General features: G+C 48.6%; 1 protein-coding gene across 1 annotated transcript in view; it reads left to right on the top strand.

The window, feature by feature from the left end:
• TXNL1 (thioredoxin like 1) overlaps positions 1-18,352 on the top strand; it is a 143,666-nt gene that overhangs the window by 29,789 nt on the left and 95,525 nt on the right. Inside the window, exon 2 of the mRNA XM_078674852.1 lies at positions 8,891-8,987. Within this exon, the coding sequence (XP_078530978.1) occupies positions 8,891-8,987 (97 nt within the window). The remainder of the gene's footprint in view (positions 1-8,890; positions 8,988-18,352) is intronic.

Below are 18,352 nucleotides of genomic sequence, written 5' to 3'. Positions count from 1 at the left end.
GGGCGATAGAGTGAGGGCGATAGAGTGAGGGCGATAGAGTGAGGGCGTGTGTGGGTGTGTGGGTGTGTGGGTTTGTGGGTGTGTGGGTGTGGTTGTGGGTGTGTGGGTGTGGGTGTGTGTGGGTGTGGTTGTGGGTGTGTGGGTGTGGTTGTGTGGTTGTGTGGGTGTGGTTGTGTGGGTGTGGTTGTGTGGTTGTGGGTGTGTGGTTGTGTGGTTGTGTGGTTGTGGGTGTGTGGTTGTGTGGTTGTGTGGTTGTGGGTGTGTGGTTGTGTGTGTGTGTGGTTGTGGTTGTGGGTGTGTGGTTGTGGTTGTGGGTGTGTGGTTGTGGTTGTGGGTGTGTGGTTGTGGTTGTGGGTGTGTGGTTGTGGTTGTGGGTGTGTGGTTGTGTGGTTGTGTGGTTGTGGGTGTGTGGTTGTGTGGTTGTGTGGTTGTGGGTGTGTGGTTGTCTGTGTGTGTGGTTGTGTGGTTGTGTGTGTGTGGTTGTGGTTGTGGGTGTGTGGTTGTGGTTGTGTGGTTGTGTGGTTGTGGTTGTGGGTGTGTGGTTGTGTGTGGTTGTGGGTGGGTGTGTGGGTGTGGTTGTGTGGTTGTGGTTGTGGGTGTGTGGTTGTGTGTGGTTGTGGGTGTGGGTGTGGTTGTGGGTGTGTGGGTGTGGTTGTGGGTGTGTGGGTGTGGTTGTGTGGTTGTGTGTGGTTGTGTGGTTGTGGGTGTGTGGGTGTGGTTGTGTGGTTGTGTGTGGTTGTGTGGTTGTGTGTGTGTGGTTGTGTGTGTGTGGTTGTGTGTGTGTGGTTGTGGTTGTGGGTGGGTGGTTGTGTGTGGTTGTGGGTGGGTGGTTGTGTGTGGTTGTGGGTGGGTGGTTGTGTGTGGTTGTGGGTGGGTGGTTGTGTGTGGTTGTGGGTGGGTGGTTGTGTGTGGTTGTGGGTGGGTGGTTGTGTGTGGTTGTGGGTGGGTGGTTGTGTGTGGTTGTGGGTGGGTGGTTGTGTGTGGTTGTGGGTGGGTGTGTGGTGGTGGTGGGTGGGTGTGTGGTGGTGGTGGGTGGGTGTGTGTGGGTGGGTGGGTGGGTGTGGTGGGTGGGTGTGTGGTGGTGGGTGGGTGTGTGTGGTTGTGGGTGGGTGTGTGTGGTTGTGGGTGGGTGTGTGTGATTGTGGGTGGGTGTGGTTGTGGGTGTGGGTGGGTGGTTGTGGGTGTGTGGTTGTGGGTGTGTGGTTGTGTGTGTGGGGTTGTGGTTGTGGGTGTGTGGTTGTGTGTGTGTGGTTGTGGTTGTGGGTGGTTGTGTGTGTGGTTGTGGGTGGGTGGTTGTGTGTGGTTGTGGGTGGGTGGTTGTGTGTGGTTGTGGGTGGGTGGTTGTGTGTGGTTGTGGGTGGGTGGTTGTGTGTGGTTGTGGGTGGGTGTGTGGTGGTGGTGGGTGGGTGTGTGGTGGTGGTGGGTGGGTGTGTGTGGGTGGGTGGGTGGGTGTGGTGGGTGGGTGTGTGGTGGTGGGTGGGTGTGTGTGGTTGTGGGTGGGTGTGTGTGGTTGTGGGTGGGTGTGTGTGATTGTGGGTGGGTGTGGTTGTGGGTGGGTGTGGTTGTGGGTGTGGGTGGGTGGTTGTGGGTGTGTGAGTGTGCGGTTACAGAAGGATGTATGTGGAAGAGAGCAGCAGATCAGCACAGCAGAAGAGAACAGGGAGTTAAAGAAGGATGTGGGTGGAAGAGAGCAGCAGATCAGCACAGGAGAAGAGAACAGGGAGTTAAGGAAGCGGGTGGAAGAGAGCAGCAGATCAGCACAGGAGAAGAGAACAGGGAGTTAAGGAAGCGGGTGGAAGAGAGCAGCAGATCAGCACAGGAGAAGAGAACAGGGAGTTAAAGAAGGATGTGGGTGGAAGAGAGCAGCAGATCAGCACAGGAGAACAGAACAGGGCGTTAAAAAAGGAGGCGGGTGGAAGAGAACAGCAGATCGGCACAGGAGGAGACAACAGGGAGTTACAGAAGGAGGCGGGGTGAAAGAACAGCAGATCAGCACAGTAGAAGAGAAAAGGAAGTTAGAGAAGGAGGCGGATGGAAGAGAGCAAAAAGATCATCACAGGAGAAGGCATCAAGGAGTCAGAGAATGAGGCGGGTGGAAGAGAAGAGCAGATCAGCACAAGAGAAGAGAACAGGTAGTTAAAGAAGGAGGTGGGGTAGAAGAGAACAGGGAGTTAAAGAAGGAGGTGGGGTGGAAGAGAGCAGCAGATCAATACAGGAGAAGAGATCAGGGAGTTAGAGAAGGAGGCGTGTGAAAGAGAACAGCAGATCAGCACAGGAGACGAGAACAGGGAGTTAAAGAAGGAGGTGGTGGAAGGGAACAGCAGATCAGCATGTGAGAAGAGAACAGGGAGTTAGAGAAGGAGGCGGATGGAAGATAGCAGAAAGATTATCACTGGAGAAGAGAACAGGGAGTTAGAGAATGAGGCGGGAGGAAGAGAACAGCAGATCAGCATGTGAGAAGAGAACCGGGAGTTAAAGAAGGAGGTGGTGGAAGGGAACAGCAGATCAGCACAGGAGAAAAAAACAGTTAATGAAGTAGGCGGGGTGGAAGAGAGCAGCAGATTAGCACAGGTGAAGAGAACATGGATATAAAGGAGGTGGGGTGGAAGAGAGCAGTAGTTCAGCACAGGAGAGAACAGGGAGTTAGAGAAGGAGGCGGGTGAAAGAGAACAGCAGATCATCACAGGAGAAGAGAAGTGAACAGGGTGTTAAAGAAGGAGTTGGGGTGGACGAGAGCAGCAGATCAGCACAGGAGAAGATAAAAGGGAGTTAAAGAAGAAGGTGGGTGGAAGAGAACAGCAGTTCAGCACAGGAGAAGAGAAGAGACCAGGGAGTTAACAAAGGAGGTGGGGTGGAAGAGAGCAGCAGATCGGCACAGGAGAAGAGAACAGGGAGTTAGAGAAGGAGGCGGATGGAAGATAGCAGAAAGATCACCACAGGAAAAGAGAACATGGATATAAAGGAGGTGGGATGGAAGAGAGCAGCAGATCAGCACAGGTGAAGAGAACATGGATATAAAGGAGGTGGGATGGAAGAGAGCAGCAGATCAGCACAGGTGAAGAGAACAGGGAGTTAAGGAAGGAAGCGGGTGGAAGAGAACAACATATTAGCACAGGAGAAGAGAACGGGGAGTTAGAGAAGGAGGCGGGGTGAAAGAACAGCAGATCAGCACAGGAGACGCTAACAGGGAGTTAAAGAAGGAGGCAGATGGAAGAGAGCAGCAGATTAGCACAGCAAAAGAGAACAGGGAGTTAAAGAAGGAGGCGGGTGGAAGAGAGCAGCAGATTAGCACAGCAAAAGAGAAGTTGCTGGGTGAGGGTGAGGGAGAGAGTGAGGGTGTGAGGGTGTGTGATGGTGAGGAGGTGTGACGGTGAGGAGGTGTGACGGTGGGTGAGGGTGAGCGGGTGTGTGAGGGTTAGGGTTGGTGGGTGTGAGGGTGAGTGCTGTGTGTGAGGGTGAGGGTGGGTGAGGGAGTGTGAGGGTTGAAGGTGAGTGAGGGTGAGTGCGGGTGTGAGGGTTGTGAGGGTGAGGGGTGTGTGAGTGAGGGTGTGTGAGTGAGGGTGTGTGAGGATGAGGGTGTGTGAGGATGAGGGTGTGTGAGGGTATGAATGTGGGTGAGGGTGGGTGAGGATGTGAGGGTGTGATGGTGAGGAGGTGTGATGGTGAGGAGGTGTGATGGTGAGGAGGTGTGATGGTGAGGAGGTGTGAGGGGTGGGTGAGGGTGTGAGGATGTGAAGGTGCGTGATGGTGAGGTGTGTGGGTGAGTGTGAGGGTGTGAAGGTGTGAGGGTGAGTGTGTGTGAGGGTGTGAAGGTGAGTGAGGGTGTGTGAGGATGAGGAGGTGAGGGTGTGAGTGTGAGGGGGTGACAGTGAGCGAGGGTGTGTGAGGGTGGGTGGGTGTGTGAGGGTGGGTGAGGGTGTGATGGTGAGGAGGTGTGATGGTGAGGAGGTGTGATGGTGAGGAGGTGTGATGGTGAGGAGGTGTGATGGTGAGGAGGTGTGAGGGTGAGGAGGGGTGAGGAGGTGTGAGGAGGTGTGAGGGTGAGGAGGTGTGAGGGTGAGGAGGTGTGAGGGTGAGGAGGTGTGAGGGTGAGGAGGTGTGAGGAGGTGTGAGGGTGAGGAGGTGTGAGGGTGAGGAGGTGTGAGGGTGAGGAGTTGTGAGGGTGAGTGAGGATGAGGGGGTGAGTGAGGGTGGGTGAGGGTGTGAGGATGTGAAGGTGCGTGATGGTGAGTGTGTGTGTGAGGGTGTGAAGGTGAGTGAGGATGAGGAGGTGAGGGTGTGAGTGTGAGGGGGTGACAGTGAGTGAGGGTATGTGAGGGTGGGTGAGGATGTGAGGGTGTGATGGTGTGTGAGGGTGTGTGAGGTTGAGGGGGTGTGAGGGTGAGTGATGGTGTGTGAGGGTGAGGGTGTGTGAGGGGCAAAGGTGAGTGGGGGTGAGGGTGAGGGGGTGTGTGGGTGAGGGTGTGAGTGAGTATGTGAGGGTGTGTGATGGTGAGGTGGTGTGAGGGTGGGTGAGGGTGTGAGTGAGGGCATGAGGATGTGAGGGGGTGTGAGGTGAGTGAGGGTGGGTGAGGGTGAGTGAGGGTGACTAGGGTGAGTGATGTGTGAGGCTGAGGGTGTGAGGGGTGAAGGTGAGAGGGTTGTGAGGGTGAGGGTGTGAGGGTGAGTGCGGGTGTATGATGGTGAGGGGGTGTGAGGGTGTGAAGGTGAGTGAGGGTGTGTGAGGGTGAGTGAGGGGTGAAGGTGAGAGGGTTGTGAGGGTGAGGGCGTATGAGGGGGAGGGTGTGAAGGCGAGTGAGGGTGTGTGAGGGGTGAAGGTGAGTGCGGGTGTGAGGGTTGTGAGGGTGAGGGGGTGTGAAGGTGAGTGATGGTGTGTGAGGATGTGAGGGTGTGTGATGGTGAGGAGGTGTGAGGGTGAGTGAGGATGAGGGGGTGAGGGTGAGGGGGTGTGAGGGGGTGACGGTGAGTGAGGGTGGGTGAGGATGTGAGGGTGTGTGATGGTGAGGTGTGAGGATGAGAGGGGGTGAGGGTGAGGGTGAGTGAGGTTGAGAGGTTGTGACGGTGAGGGGGTGTGACGGTGAGTGATGGTGTGTGAGGGTGAGGGGCAAAGGTGAGTGGGGGTGAGGGGGTGTGAGGGTGTGAAGGTGAGTGAGGGTGGGTTAGGGTGTGAGTGAGAGAGGATGTGAGGGTGTGTGAGGGTGAGTGAGGATGAGGGGGTGAGGGTGGGTGAGGGTGTGTGAGGGTGAGTGAGGATGAGGGGGTGTGGGGATGTGAGGGTGAGTGATGGTGTGTGAGGGTGAGGGTGTGAGGGTGAGTGAGGGTGTGTGAGGGTGAGGGTGTGTGAGGGTGAGGGTGCGTGAGGTGTGAGGGAGAGTGAGGGTGTGAGGGTGAGTGCAGGTGTATGAGGATGAGGGGGTGAGGGTGTGAAGGTGAGGGGGTGTGAGGGTGTGAAGGTGAGTGAGGGTGTGTGAGGGTGAGTAATGGGGTGTGAGGGTGAGTGGGGTGTGAGGGGTGAAGGTGAGTGAGGGGGGTGAAGGTGAGAGGGTGTATGAGGATGAGGGGGTGAGGGTGTGTGAGGGGTGATTGCGGGTGTGGGTGAGGGGGGTGTGAGGATGAGGGGGTGTGAGGGTGTGAAGGTGAGAGGGTGTGAGGATGTGAGGGTGTGCGATGGTGAGGAGGTGTGAGGGTGAGTGAGGATGAGGGTGTGAGGGTGGGGGGTGTGATGGTGAGGTGTGAGGGTGAGTGAGGATGAGGGGGTGTGAAGGTGAGTTAGGGTGTATGAGGGTGGGTGAGGGTGTGGGGATGTGAGGGTGTGTGATGGTGAGGAGGTGTGAGGGTGAGTGAGGATGAGGGTGTGAGGATATGAAGGTGGGTGAGGTTGGGTGAGGGTGTGGGTGTGAGGGGGGTGAGGGTGAGAGGGTGTATGAGGATGAGGGGGTGAGGGTGTGAAGGTGAGTGAGGGTGTGTGAGGGGTGAGTGCGGGTGTGGGTGAGGGGTGTGTGAGGATGAGGGGGTGTGAAGGTGAGTGATGGTGTGTGAGTGAGGGGGTGAGGATGTGAGGGTGTGCGATGGTGAGGAGGTGTGAGGGTGAGTGAGGATGAGGGTGTGAGGGTGGGGGTGTGAAAGTGGGTGAGGGTGTGAGGGTGGGTGAGGGTGTGAGGATGTGAGGGTGTGTGAGGTGTGAGGGTGAGTGAGGATGAGGGGGTGAGGGTGTGAAGGTGAGTTAGGGTGTATGAGGGTGGGTGAGGGTGTGTGATGGTGAGGTGTGAGGGTGAGTGAGGATGAGGGTGTGAGGGTGTATGAGGGTATGATGGTGGGTGAGGGTGTGGGTGAGGGTGTGAGGAGGTGTGCGGGTGAGTGAGGGTGAGATGGTGTGAGGTTGAGAGGGTGTGAGGGTGAGTGAGGGGGTGTGAGGGTGAGTGAGGGTGTGTGGGGGCGAAGGCGAGTGGGGGTGAGGGTGAGTGAGGGTGTGTGAGGATGAGGGTGTGAGGGTGAGGGGGTGTGAAGGTGAGTGAGGGTGGGTGAGGGTGTGAGGGTGTGTGATGGTGAGGAGGTGTGAGGGTGGGTGAGGTGAGAGGGTGTGAGGCCTGCAGGTGGCGATAGGCGACCACGTCCAGAAATTAGTTTCACATCCCAGGAGGGGGATAAAAGTTCGCGGCATTTAAAAACCAGTGGCTTACATAATGTCATCGACTTTCACTTAAAATAGTCACTCTCAGTGAGAGACGGCTAGATTCCATGTGCGTCAAGAGGGCCTGTAAGCCGACATCACAGGGTGTGGCTAGAGGGGAGGGTGTAAGTAGGGAGGGAGAGCGAGAGCAGGGAGATGAGAGAAGAGTTGAAGAGAAAGGCAGAGGGGAAAAGAAATGGTATTGAGAGGCGGTCGATATAAAGCAGAGAAGAGCGAAACAAAGGGGCAATATGTAGGAGAAAAAAAACAGAAGACGGGGCTATGTGCCAAAAATGTACGCCTTCTTGAGGGAGGTTAAGTATGGGAAAAGGTTTTCGCTCTTAACTTTTTATAGTTTGCATTCATACTACATACACAGTGGCAAAAGTATTAAAGGGTACCCTCCCACTACAAAACCTATGCTTGGCATCACACACCCACTCTTGCCTTTTTCCGAATATAAATAAAAGGCACCCTTGTAAACTGTGACGACATACCTGCCTTCCCGATTGTATCTGCATCTGCGTCTTCCAGACCACTTTGTATAGGGTCAATGGAAGGTACGCAAGCCTGTCCTGACTCCCCAGAAATGTTTGGTCTCCTGCGGGGGGTGCAGACAGAAAACGTAACGTTTAAACTCCATCTGCGGACCCTCACTCTCAATGATGATCATGCAGACAATATGACCGTCATTTCTCCAAACAACTAGCAGTAGACTAACAATACGCCACCTAAGAAAATGTCTGCTCTGAGACGTGCTAGATAGTTTTACTCGGTCAGTGGCATGCAGACAATGAACGTCAGGTGAACGACAGGCAGGCCCTGCTTTCTTTCCTGCATCCCAAGACGCAAATGCTCCTTACATGCCATAACTTTGTAATTGTCCATACTCATCAAAGCAGGAATGATCAAATATATTCGTTTTAAACTAGTACTTGGGAGCCCCGGGGAGGACGCAGCAGGCTGCTTCTTGATCCAGGAGCACGGGGTGGGCTCCTGTCCGCTTCCGGTTCGCTCGAGGCCCTGCCCACGTCGCGCCACTGCTTGCCTGGCTACCTGTGACTGGGGGCCGCCAATGGCAGCGCGGCCCTCGGTCGGGAGGCGGGCCCAGCGCCCTCGAGGCAAACTCCGGGCTGGCGGCGGCGATTTCAGATGTCCGGAGTGGCGGTAAGTGGCCTTAGTTGTAGGGGGGGGGTCTTGGTGCGCTTGTGTGTGTGATGGCGGGGGGGTGGGGTGTGTCTCTGTGTGTGCGTGTGTCTGCATATGTCTGTGTGTGTGTGTGCGCGCGTGTGTCTGCGTGTCTGTGTACGCGTGTCTGTGTGTGCGTCCATATCCATTGTGTGTGTGTGTGTGTGTGTGTATATGTGTGTATGTGTATATGTGTGTATATATATATATATATATATATATATATATATATATCTCTATTTATATATATATATATATATCTATATCTATATCCTGCCGGAATCGGAGCGCGTGTTGACGCTCGCAACCTGATCTGATTCCGGCAGGCTGCTGCGTGCGCGTGCCAGTCTCTTGTCCTCTTCTATTTAGTCCTTGAAAGCAGGAATGATTACTATAGTCTCGCTTTGCGACAGCAGGCCTTTGGCCTGCAATTGCAGGCACGAGACCTAATAAAAGGTGAGTGTAAACCTTTTGCAAAGAATCTGCCGTTGTACTGAATTACATGTGGCACTTTTGTTTAGTAACTTTTGATCCGTTTTAGAAGCTAAAACAATTATTTTTGGTAAAATTCTCAGAAATTTTGCAGCAGATGCTGGATTATATGTAAATATAGCAAGTTCATGATTGAGTAGGAAACTGCGGACTCACATGACTCCCAACAGCCTTGCACATGGCCACATATCTTAACTGGGACAGTGCATTCTGCTTTTGAAACATGACAACTTAACTGTTTCCAATACAAAAAACTGGAAATTGTGTGCAAGCAGTCTTTGCAGCATGGGCCAAGTACTGCTCTGTTTATTAATTTGCCTGTTACAACTACTGTGTCCAATGTGCAGGTCGTTGGTTTGAATCCCATTGTGTTGTAGATTGTGGGAAATGCACCTTTCTGCACATCGATGGCCTCTGTGAGGTAGTTTCAATGACCAACCAATTTGCTCCTGTGTTTCAGTGCATGCTGAACACCTCATTAAGTATTTGTTTTGCTGTATAAAACTTTAAAGTGACACATTAATTTACTTCCCCTCGCAGATGTCCTCCATGTTTAAGGATAGCTCCTGCGTTCAATGCTCTCAGTAATAAATACCCCCAAGCTGTCTTTTTGGAAGTGGATGTCCACCAATGCCAGGTAACAAGTTTTTTTGTTTATCTAAATATTAGTACTGCTTTTAACCTTTGAAGGGCTTTCTTTCTTGTTAAATAGTGGGAACATTGTATGTGTGTTCCAGGTGAAACTTTTTTTCCCTTCCTTTCTCCCCTCCTTTTCTGTTTGTTTTTCTTTGCCTCGTAATTTGTTTTCATTGTTTATATCGATTATACAAGAATTATATTAATATGTTTCAACTTCATTACTGTATCTCCTCTTAACACCAGAGTGTGTGGTAGTATGGTATTTCTGTAAGTTATTTGTGAAGTTATACATAGCGATCTGCCATACCTGGCTCAAAGTTTTAGGAAGACAGAATTGTTAGATTCTGTAAAGGTTTAAGCCCTCTAAGCATCTGATCAGCAGCTACTTCTTATTTAGACATTGTTTTCTTTCTTTCAATTTTAGCAAAAGTGTTACTTTTCAAAACTTGTGAAACTTGATAGAGATATACCGGTTTTTATCATTCTGAGCCGTCAAGCTGCTATTCTTAGCTTACGCTATTTGTTATTGTTGAAGGGAAACTGAAGATACTTGTAAATTATTCTCCCAGTGGTATATTCCCTCCTCCCATTTCCCCCTCCCTTCACCTTCTGATCATGTTCTATGCTCAGCAACCGTTTAGAATGTTGACTTGAAGGTAATTTAGAATGGTGGTGTGAGGGAGTCACGAGGTGGCAATTGGAAAGGACTTGGTAGAGACTGGAGGCACTTCACTTCTGACAAACGTACTTTGGAACCTACCTCCATCCTTAAAACTTACTACATATTTGGCTACGAGTGCACGATCTTTGCTGGGTACAGCTGTGTGCCTCTACCCCAGATGTATTGCTCTCTGCCAATGCTGCCTTGCTATATTGGCTGGTCTTCTGTGAAGCACGTTTCCTGTACTATGACAATAGTGAAGACTTTGTAAAAGGTAGCGATTTATCCTGAGATCCAGCAATTTAACTTGAGGGATTCTTTCTAGCTATGTCATTATTTCACAAGCTGGAGAGATTGCACCATCCTATAACAAGGCTTGGAAGCATGGGCAGTGTGACAGGAGGAGAAATGTTGAGTCCTCTGCTTGATGCTGCTTGGTGTGGCCTGCCGTGATTGTGTTAATGCTGAGGAGGCTGCACACAGATTCTTGTGACCGGGGGCACTGGGATGTCCTGCTTAATTTTGAGGACAGTCGGGCCGCTGCTACAGCTGGAAGGTTTGTGCAACTCTGGACTATGACGGCAAGGAATTGCCTCTGCGTCTAGCTCCGCTGCAGGTCTTGCTGACTGGCTCCGATGTGGAATGGGAATAGCACACCATGCAGATAGGGTTCCTCTGACTCGTGAGGGCTTTTTCAACTCTGTCAAATCTGCTGCTTCATCGGAGGGTGAAGCTGACGCTGACGTGCAGTATAGATGGGTCTCCACAGTCATGTGAGAGCTTACTCTACTCTGCCTTCCAGGATCTGCTAAAAAGAAAACAGAAAGGGGTTGGGCCTAATAATCATCCTATTAAACTCAAACTGATTTTGGGCAGTTTTGGACTCCAAATCTTAATTATTGACTAGCACAAACTGCTCTGTTCTCTGAGGAAACTTTTGTGCTATCGAGAACATTGTAGGTACAGTGGGTACTGAGTACGCTATGACTTTGAAGGGACAATTGGATAACAAGAGTATCTCCTGAATAATTTCCACTCTACTTTGACTAACTCCATTATAATTTATTCCTGTCCACTGATTCCATCTACTGCTTCAGAACTGAATGACGGATGTTTTATATTATTTCTGATACACCATACAAAATCTTGCTTTAGTTTTAAATTCTATGTTCTTGGTTGGTATTCATTTTAATGTTTCAGGTCTAAGATTCTGTTTCCAACCGTTTGTACAGCACTCTGATACTCTTGAGTCATGTTTGCGCTTTTTAAAACACTTTAAATAAAATAAATATACTGTAACTCTGATTCCACTTTATTTACCAACTAAATGTTACTGTCACAGCTTCGACTATTTCTCAACCACCATCATTCACGAATGAGATGAGAAAACTAATACTGCTGTTGAAGAGATGTGTAAGGCTCATATTTAATAGCATTGTTAAGGATAGATTATCTCCTTCACTTATTGCATTATATTGGAGTACAAGGTAGGAAAATATGATTATCTACCTGAGCCAGAAACAAATGATTCTGAGGATGGTAGTGACGCTCCAGGGGATGGGTTATCTGATATTTATCAGATTAGGAAATTCGAATAACAATTCAGTGAAAAGATGAATGTAGTTCTGCAAAGGCATAAGTTGGTTTCCTGATCTCAAGGTAAGGAGATAAAAGTTGTAAATTATATTGCTGTACCAAGAGGTTTGTCTGCCGCATGTAAATTTGGGTCTTTAGTAGGCTCCCTTATACGCGAACAAATATTTAGACATACAAATGACTTTAAGGCACAAGAAAAAGTGGCGTCTAGGAATCCTGATTTACTTAGTGATAGGTATAGCCAAAAGTATTGAGATACTGCCGTTTGCATTAATTGAACATGTCACATGAACAACATAAGGTCACAGGCAGTGTAAATAGCATATATGGCTGATAAAGTGTGTAAAATAAGTGTAACAGAAAAGAGAAGCAAAAATATCACACGGCAAAGGTGTGTAAGCTGTGATAACTATCAATTAGCTAATAACCCTAATTGTTTTGCACGAGGAGTAATATGCAGGAAGTGCAACAAGAAAGGGAATGTTGCCAAGGTTTGTAAAGAACGAGAATGAGTTGGAAAAAGAAAAGATTGTATTCCAGGTTATCACATTAGGACAGATTCTAAACGCTGATATCCAGCAAGTGACATATACCTAGATTGTGTAACATTCAACGTTTTTGTTGCAGACTCTTGTTCTCCTACACCTTAATTGATGAATTAAAATTCAAGAAGAAGTTTGCTGATAAAGGTGACCTGTTTGTCACCTATCATTAAACCAGAGGTATATAATAAGGTTCCCATTTTCTTGGTAGGAATGTTAATGATGCATATAACATTCAAGAGAGGACCTGAGTTGGAAAAAGTATACATTTTCAAAACCAGGGTCTAATTTGCTTGGTTAGAAGCACCAGAAAGATTTAGGAATTCAACTTGATCCTTAGGTAAGTTTTTCTAGTCAACATATCAGTAACAGGAGTGGAAGTATGTGAAGAATTCCACTAAGTGTTCAGCGAGAGACTGTGTTTGTTAAAGAACTTCCTACATAAAATCCGACTGAAAATGAACGTTAATCCCTTGGTATAGACACAACCTATCCCTTCACTAAAGAGAGAACCTCTTAGGAAGGTACTAGACAAACTAGAATCACAATGAGTCATTAAAAATATTGAACGCTTAGAATTATTGGTCCCCATAGTGATTGCCTCAAAAGTGGGAGGGACCCTTATAGGATTGTGTGTGGACCTACTCAAATATTTGGGTAGACAGACATCCTTTAACAAAGATTAATACATGTTGAGCCTCATACAGGAAGCAAACATTTTTAGTGTCCTAGCTCTTCCATACGCTTCTCACTAGGTGGTCCTCCACCCGCCTGCTGTTTTTTCTGCAAGTGAGGAATAAACAAAGTTCTATGATTCCAGGACGTCATTGTAATAATGGGGAATCTGAGAATGAGCATAACTCCATTCTGAAAGATGTTTTTTACTAAAGACAAAAAATCAGGATTCACTATACAAATTGAAAAATGTAAAATAGGGGTCAAATCAGTTGAATACCATTCCCACACAATTTTAGAAGATTGGGTTAAACACAAGTACAATGTAGTATACACAGTCATACTTGTACCTTTGCCCACTAGCAAGGATGAACTAAAATCATTCCCAGGTCTAGTGCAATACATGTGCAACTTCATAAAAACTTTTACTGACTTGATACGTGCTTCAAGAATATTACTTAAGACGGGAACTCCATTTAAGTGGACTGATAAATTTCAAACCTTTGCCAAGGTGAAGGAAGAAACCATTGATGCCCCTAACACTGATAATTGTGAGGTCAAACATGTTGTCTTGATTTGTATAGCACATTAATCACTCAAGAGAATATCCAAGCACTTAGGCTAGGTGTGTGGTCCCAGGTCACTTGTATGACGAGCCAGGCCTTCAGCTTCTTGCTGAACTCAAGAAGTGAGGAGGAGGCTCTGATGTGTGAAGGGAGGTCATTCCAAGTTTTGGGTGGAATGTAGGGGAAATGAGCAACCTACAGTTTTGCTTTTGCGGTCTGGTGGTGTGTGAGAGTGAGGGTGTCTTTTGGGTTCATGAAAGTGTATTCGGTTGTTCAGGTGTTCTGGTCTTCTGTTATGTAGGGCTTTGTATATGTGCAGGAGAAGTTTGAATCCGCTGCTCCTGTAAATGGTGAGCCATTGAAGCTTCCTGAGATGTGCTGTGAGGTGGGTGCAGCGTGGGAGATCGAGTAGTAGTCTTGCAGCTGCATTCCGTATGGCCAGGAGTCTGTGTAGGAGTCAATTGGAGATTGCAGTATATAGAGTGCTGCCGTAGTCCAGCCTGCTGATGATGGGTGTTTGCAGGACGGCCCATCTGGTGTTCTGTGTAAGTGACCATTTAAAGAACCTTCTCAGCATCCGTCGGATATGGAAGCAGGAAGTGCTCACTATGGTGACTTGAGCTATCATATAGAGATTGTCATCTAGGATGATTCTTAGATTTCGTGCGTTATCTGTGGGTGTGGGTGTGGGTGTTGGTCCTAGCTCCGATGGCCACCAGATGGAAACTCATGGGGAGATCAGGTTGCCGAAGAACAGTACTTCAGTCTTGTCTGAGTGGAGCTTCAGGCAGTTGGTTCGCATCTAGTCTGCTACCATGGTCATGCTGGTGGTGAAGTTGCTTCTGGTGGTGTTTGTCTTGTCTGTCAGGGGTGAGTTAGGTGTCCTAGTATTAGGAGATGTAAGTGACATCTTGTGATAGGATGATGTTGGCGAGTAGTGTCATGTATATGTTGAAAAGGTGGGGTTGAGGTAAAATCTCTGTGGGACACCGCCTGTCAGTTTCTTGGTCTCTGATGTGAACTGTTGCAGACTGACACTTTGGGTACTTCCCGTGAGGAAGGATGATCCATTTGAGAGCAGACCCTTGTATGCAAATCTTGTGAAGTCTTTTTATTAGGGTGTTGTGGGAGACTGTGTTGAACACTGCAGTCAGGTCAGGCAGGATAAGGACTGCTGTTTCCCCCTTGTCCAGGGTGTTTTGAATGTCATCGGTGGCTGCAATGTGGGATGTTTTACTACAGTGTTCTTTCTGAATCCTGATTGAGTGTTGTCGAGAAGATGGTGAAGTTCAAGGTGGGTTGGGAGTTACTTAGTAATGGTGTTAGACCTGTCTGGATTTTTTGCGTAGTCCCTCCTCATTATTATTTATTTTGTTCCCTTTTTGCCCCTCATACCCTTAATAATTTTTGTGTCTACTACTTTTTTAGGTATTGGTCAAGGGGATAGGTGTTCTTTTTCCCCTCAAAATCTTTCACCTCAGGCAGAGGCCTGTTCTGACAGGGAAAGTTGGAACCACAAAATGGTGACTACCAACTGCCCTAACTGCCAAGCCTAGAACTTGTCCATAGTCTAGTATAGGGCGTTCCAGAACCTTCTGGTCCATTCTGGACCACTGAGGGGGCAGCCTATATAAGGCGGAATGCTGGACAGCCATTTTGTCTGTCAGTGAGGAGCAGCTAGAGTGAAGGTTGAGGTCTGGCAGGGGTAGGATCCTGAAGGGTGGTTTCCTCTATAAGAGGAGCCCTCTGTCTAGGTTTCTTTCCCCCCCATTGCCTGTTGTCCTAGCCAAGTTAGCCCATCCTGCTGATCCTGGGCAGATAGGTGAAGGGGTTAATTCTGGTAGTTTTGGAAACTGAGAAGAGCCCTGCCCTGGGAGCTGAATTAAGAGTTCCCCTGAGCCCCTAGTCTGTCCAGTAAGGAGGGATAGGGGATTAGTGCTAAGAAAGTGCACTTTGGCTTTATCCTGAAGGAGCCCCCCCCCTCTTCGTTATAGTGAAGAAAGGAAATACCTTCACTGAACAACTGTAATATTTCCTTACCATTGACTGGTCCTGTGGCGTGTGGCAAGCCCCCCTGCCTGTTGGGTGGAAGGTGTGAGGTGAACTGGGAGCGGGACCTCTGAAACACCGATTGCGCTCTGTGCCAGCACCCTCCCGGGATCCACTGAGCCTGAGAAGCCTGGCGAGGCTTCCCTTCGTGAGCGGGACCCCGGGGGCGCCTATCGCGCTTGAGTCGCGTTGCCGGTAGCGACCCAGTCCTGAAGAAAGTGAAGGCGCCATCGCGCATGCCCCGTCTGATGCAGATATCCCCGGAAGGAGGGGCAAGGAGGTGAGCAGGCCCAAGAGTGTAGCGTCTTTCCCTGGAGCAGTGGGAGGCGGCAACGGCAGGAGCGCTACCGCGCATGCCCGCCGGAGGAGTGTCTTCCAAGTGCAGCGCTGAGGAGATGCGCCGGAGGCTTCTGCAGCTGGCCGAGTGATCGGCTCGCTTCCTCCTGCTCGAGCGCCGCGCTGAGGAGCCGGCCTGAGCAGGGAGGGAGAGATACAAGGCCCGGTAGAGGTCTGGGGGCATTGTGGTGTCTGCCCTTATTATTTCCAGCGCGAGTGCAGCGCGGAGGAGTCGGCCTGAGCTAAGGAGTCTTCTGAGGCGAGAGAGCCTCTTCAACCTAGGTTCCCCAGGCCCTCGCGCTTGCTATTCCCCTACCTCTGGCGCAGGACTGTTTCACCAACAACCCCAACAAGTAAGGAGGTAGTTACGTGGGGGAGTGACTTCCACAAGATTAACCAGTCTATGAGGAATCCTTGACAGGGTTCTATGTAAAGCTGACTTAAGTGGTTCTTAAACAATTTCTTTTTGAACAGGATTAGAAGAAGAACTGTAATGTTATCCCTGTAAAGGAAAATGTTGCTCTGATCTGATTTGAGTGCTGATCTTGCCAAACTATAAAGTAATGCTGTGATGAGAGATGATATAAAGTAAGCAGAGTACAGTAAATTCCTAACTGAGCTAAAAAAAAGTGTAAGAGTTATCTGCCAGTTTTGGTTAAGCGATCTGTCTATACTATAAATGCTGGTTGTTAATATGATTTAGAACTTAAAAGTATTCTTGCTAAATTCCAAACCAACTGAAATGTAATTTAATAGTGAACTCTGAAAGTAAAAGTACAAAGACATTATTTTTATAAACCAGTACATATTTTTACAACAAATTGGTGTAGTGTCCTTTTTGAGTGCTATTGCGTGGATTTACTGCTGGGTGGTCTGCAACCTTCACACTGTGCCTCTAGAATTGCATGCCTTACCCCTAGGCCAGGCTACCCTAGGTAACCTGACATCCCAGGTTCCAACAAATGGTCTTCTCAGTCACTTTGGCTGGATAGGTGTGCAATAAGATGGGTGGTGGTTGCTCAGTTTATGTGAGTTGACTCTTGGCTTCTTGAGGAGGGCGTTGATTTCTGCAAGTTTCCATTCATCCGGGAAATTGACTGACATGATGGAGGTTTGATGTGGGTCAGGGTAGTGCTAATTGGTGATGTTCCCCGGTTGTGGTTAGGGCATGAGTCTTTTCGGGCCCCTCAATGAATGGTCCGCATGATTGCTGTTGTAGTTTCTAGTGAGGGTTGTCTATGCAGTCAGGTGGCAGTCTTGGTTGGTGGTGGGTAGGATAGCAACAAGCTTTTAGGGGTTGGGTTTGAGTGTGAAGATGCTTTAGATGTTTGTGATTTTTGCTCTGAAACAAGTTTGATAGGTTGTTGCAGAGTTGTTGGGATGCTGCGATGTTGACATTGGCTAAGGGTGAGGGGAAATGCTTAACGGTTGAGAAAATCGCCTTGCGCTTTTGTAGCTTCCTTCAATGCAGTTTGATTGGTGCAAGGTAGTCCGTGCTGTTGTTGATTTCCTGTTGTCTGTGGTGCTAGGCTAATCAGTGCTGAGGGTGCTGAGCCAGTCTACTTCTGTGATTTTGCCCCAGCTGCAGCTTGGAGTGCTGAACCTGGTTGGGGTGTTGACTTGATGTGGTGATTTGGATGTGAATTCTGGAGGGTTGGTCCATGTGAGCTTTGTGGTGGAGATGTATTTTATGCTGTTGCTTGTTGTGAAGATGGGGGTCCTAGAGAGTTGTGTTGGCTCTGTGATGAGCTGGGTGAGTCTGATGTTGCTCAACTTTCAAAAAGTGCTATGGAATAGGGATCATTTTGGTCTTCCAGGTAAAAGTTGAGGTCACTGAGGAGAATGTTGACTCTAGAGTTGATTGTGAGTAAAGCAACAGTCAGGGATGAGGTTGGTAAAGGTGGCTAATGTTCCTGGTGGTCGGTAGGGGAGGATTCCGTTCAAAATGCAAATCTACGAAAAATTTACCATGAAGTGTAGGTGTTCCGTGAATGGGGTGGTGTTCTCTGTGGATGTTGCGCATTTGATGAATTCCTTGTAGATGATAGCGAGTCCTCCTTCGGGCTTGTGATGGTAGTCCTGTTGAGCAATCTTTTAGGCTGCTGGGACTGCCGTGGCGATGTCGGAAGCAGATGACGGGGTTGAGGCAGGTCTCTGTAATGAAGAGAATGTCTGGTGTGTTGCTGCTCTGAAGATCCCATATTTCGGTTGTGTGTTTGCAGAGTGATTGTATGTTGAGAGGCCTTATAAACCACTGATTCAAGCAATAGAGGCCTAGTTCTGACTTTATCCTAATTAGTTGATGGAAAAGAGACTTGAATCATTTGCTTCCAGGACACTTAAAGATGCAAAATTTATTTATTGTACAGTATAAATAGAGGTTTTGCCATGCTTCTGAGCCATCTGTCATTTCAATGTCTACCTGTGGGTTTTGCCTTTTACACTGAGGTCGGATCATAAACCACTAATCCCTGTGTTAACTACCAAAGGCATTGACCCCACCACGTATATCTAAGTAGGTGCTAGGCATGCAAGGTTACAATTTTAATATAGATGAGGCTCCAGGGAAAAGGAACTATGTTGTCCACAGCTTGTTGCAAATGCTTGTAAATGACTGTAAGTAGAGAGCAGTCTGCCTGAAGAAAATGTTCTTGCTCTTGACATTAATTTTTCTAAGGTTATAAACAAATATATATTTGTGTTGATAGAGTATCATTCTCAATAGGTTACCACCAAATCTGTGAATCATACGACTTCTCTTGTCTTTTTTTTTTGTCTGGTACATTCTCCAAAGAAAGCATACCCAGTTCTGTTGTCTCAGGTATTGTTGTTCAATTTGTCTCTGGTGAAAGGTACATTTTTAAAGATTTTATCCATATAGCTCATCAAAACGCCTCAACCTAAAGCAAATGGCCTGATGAAGAGTTAACAAAATATC

The sequence above is a fragment of the Lissotriton helveticus genome, chromosome 2_1, assembly GCF_964261635.1.
Source record: "Lissotriton helveticus chromosome 2_1, aLisHel1.1, whole genome shotgun sequence".
Classification (NCBI taxonomy): domain Eukaryota; kingdom Metazoa; phylum Chordata; class Amphibia; order Caudata; family Salamandridae; genus Lissotriton; species Lissotriton helveticus.
This window is presented reverse-complemented; position numbering and strand designations above follow the sequence as displayed.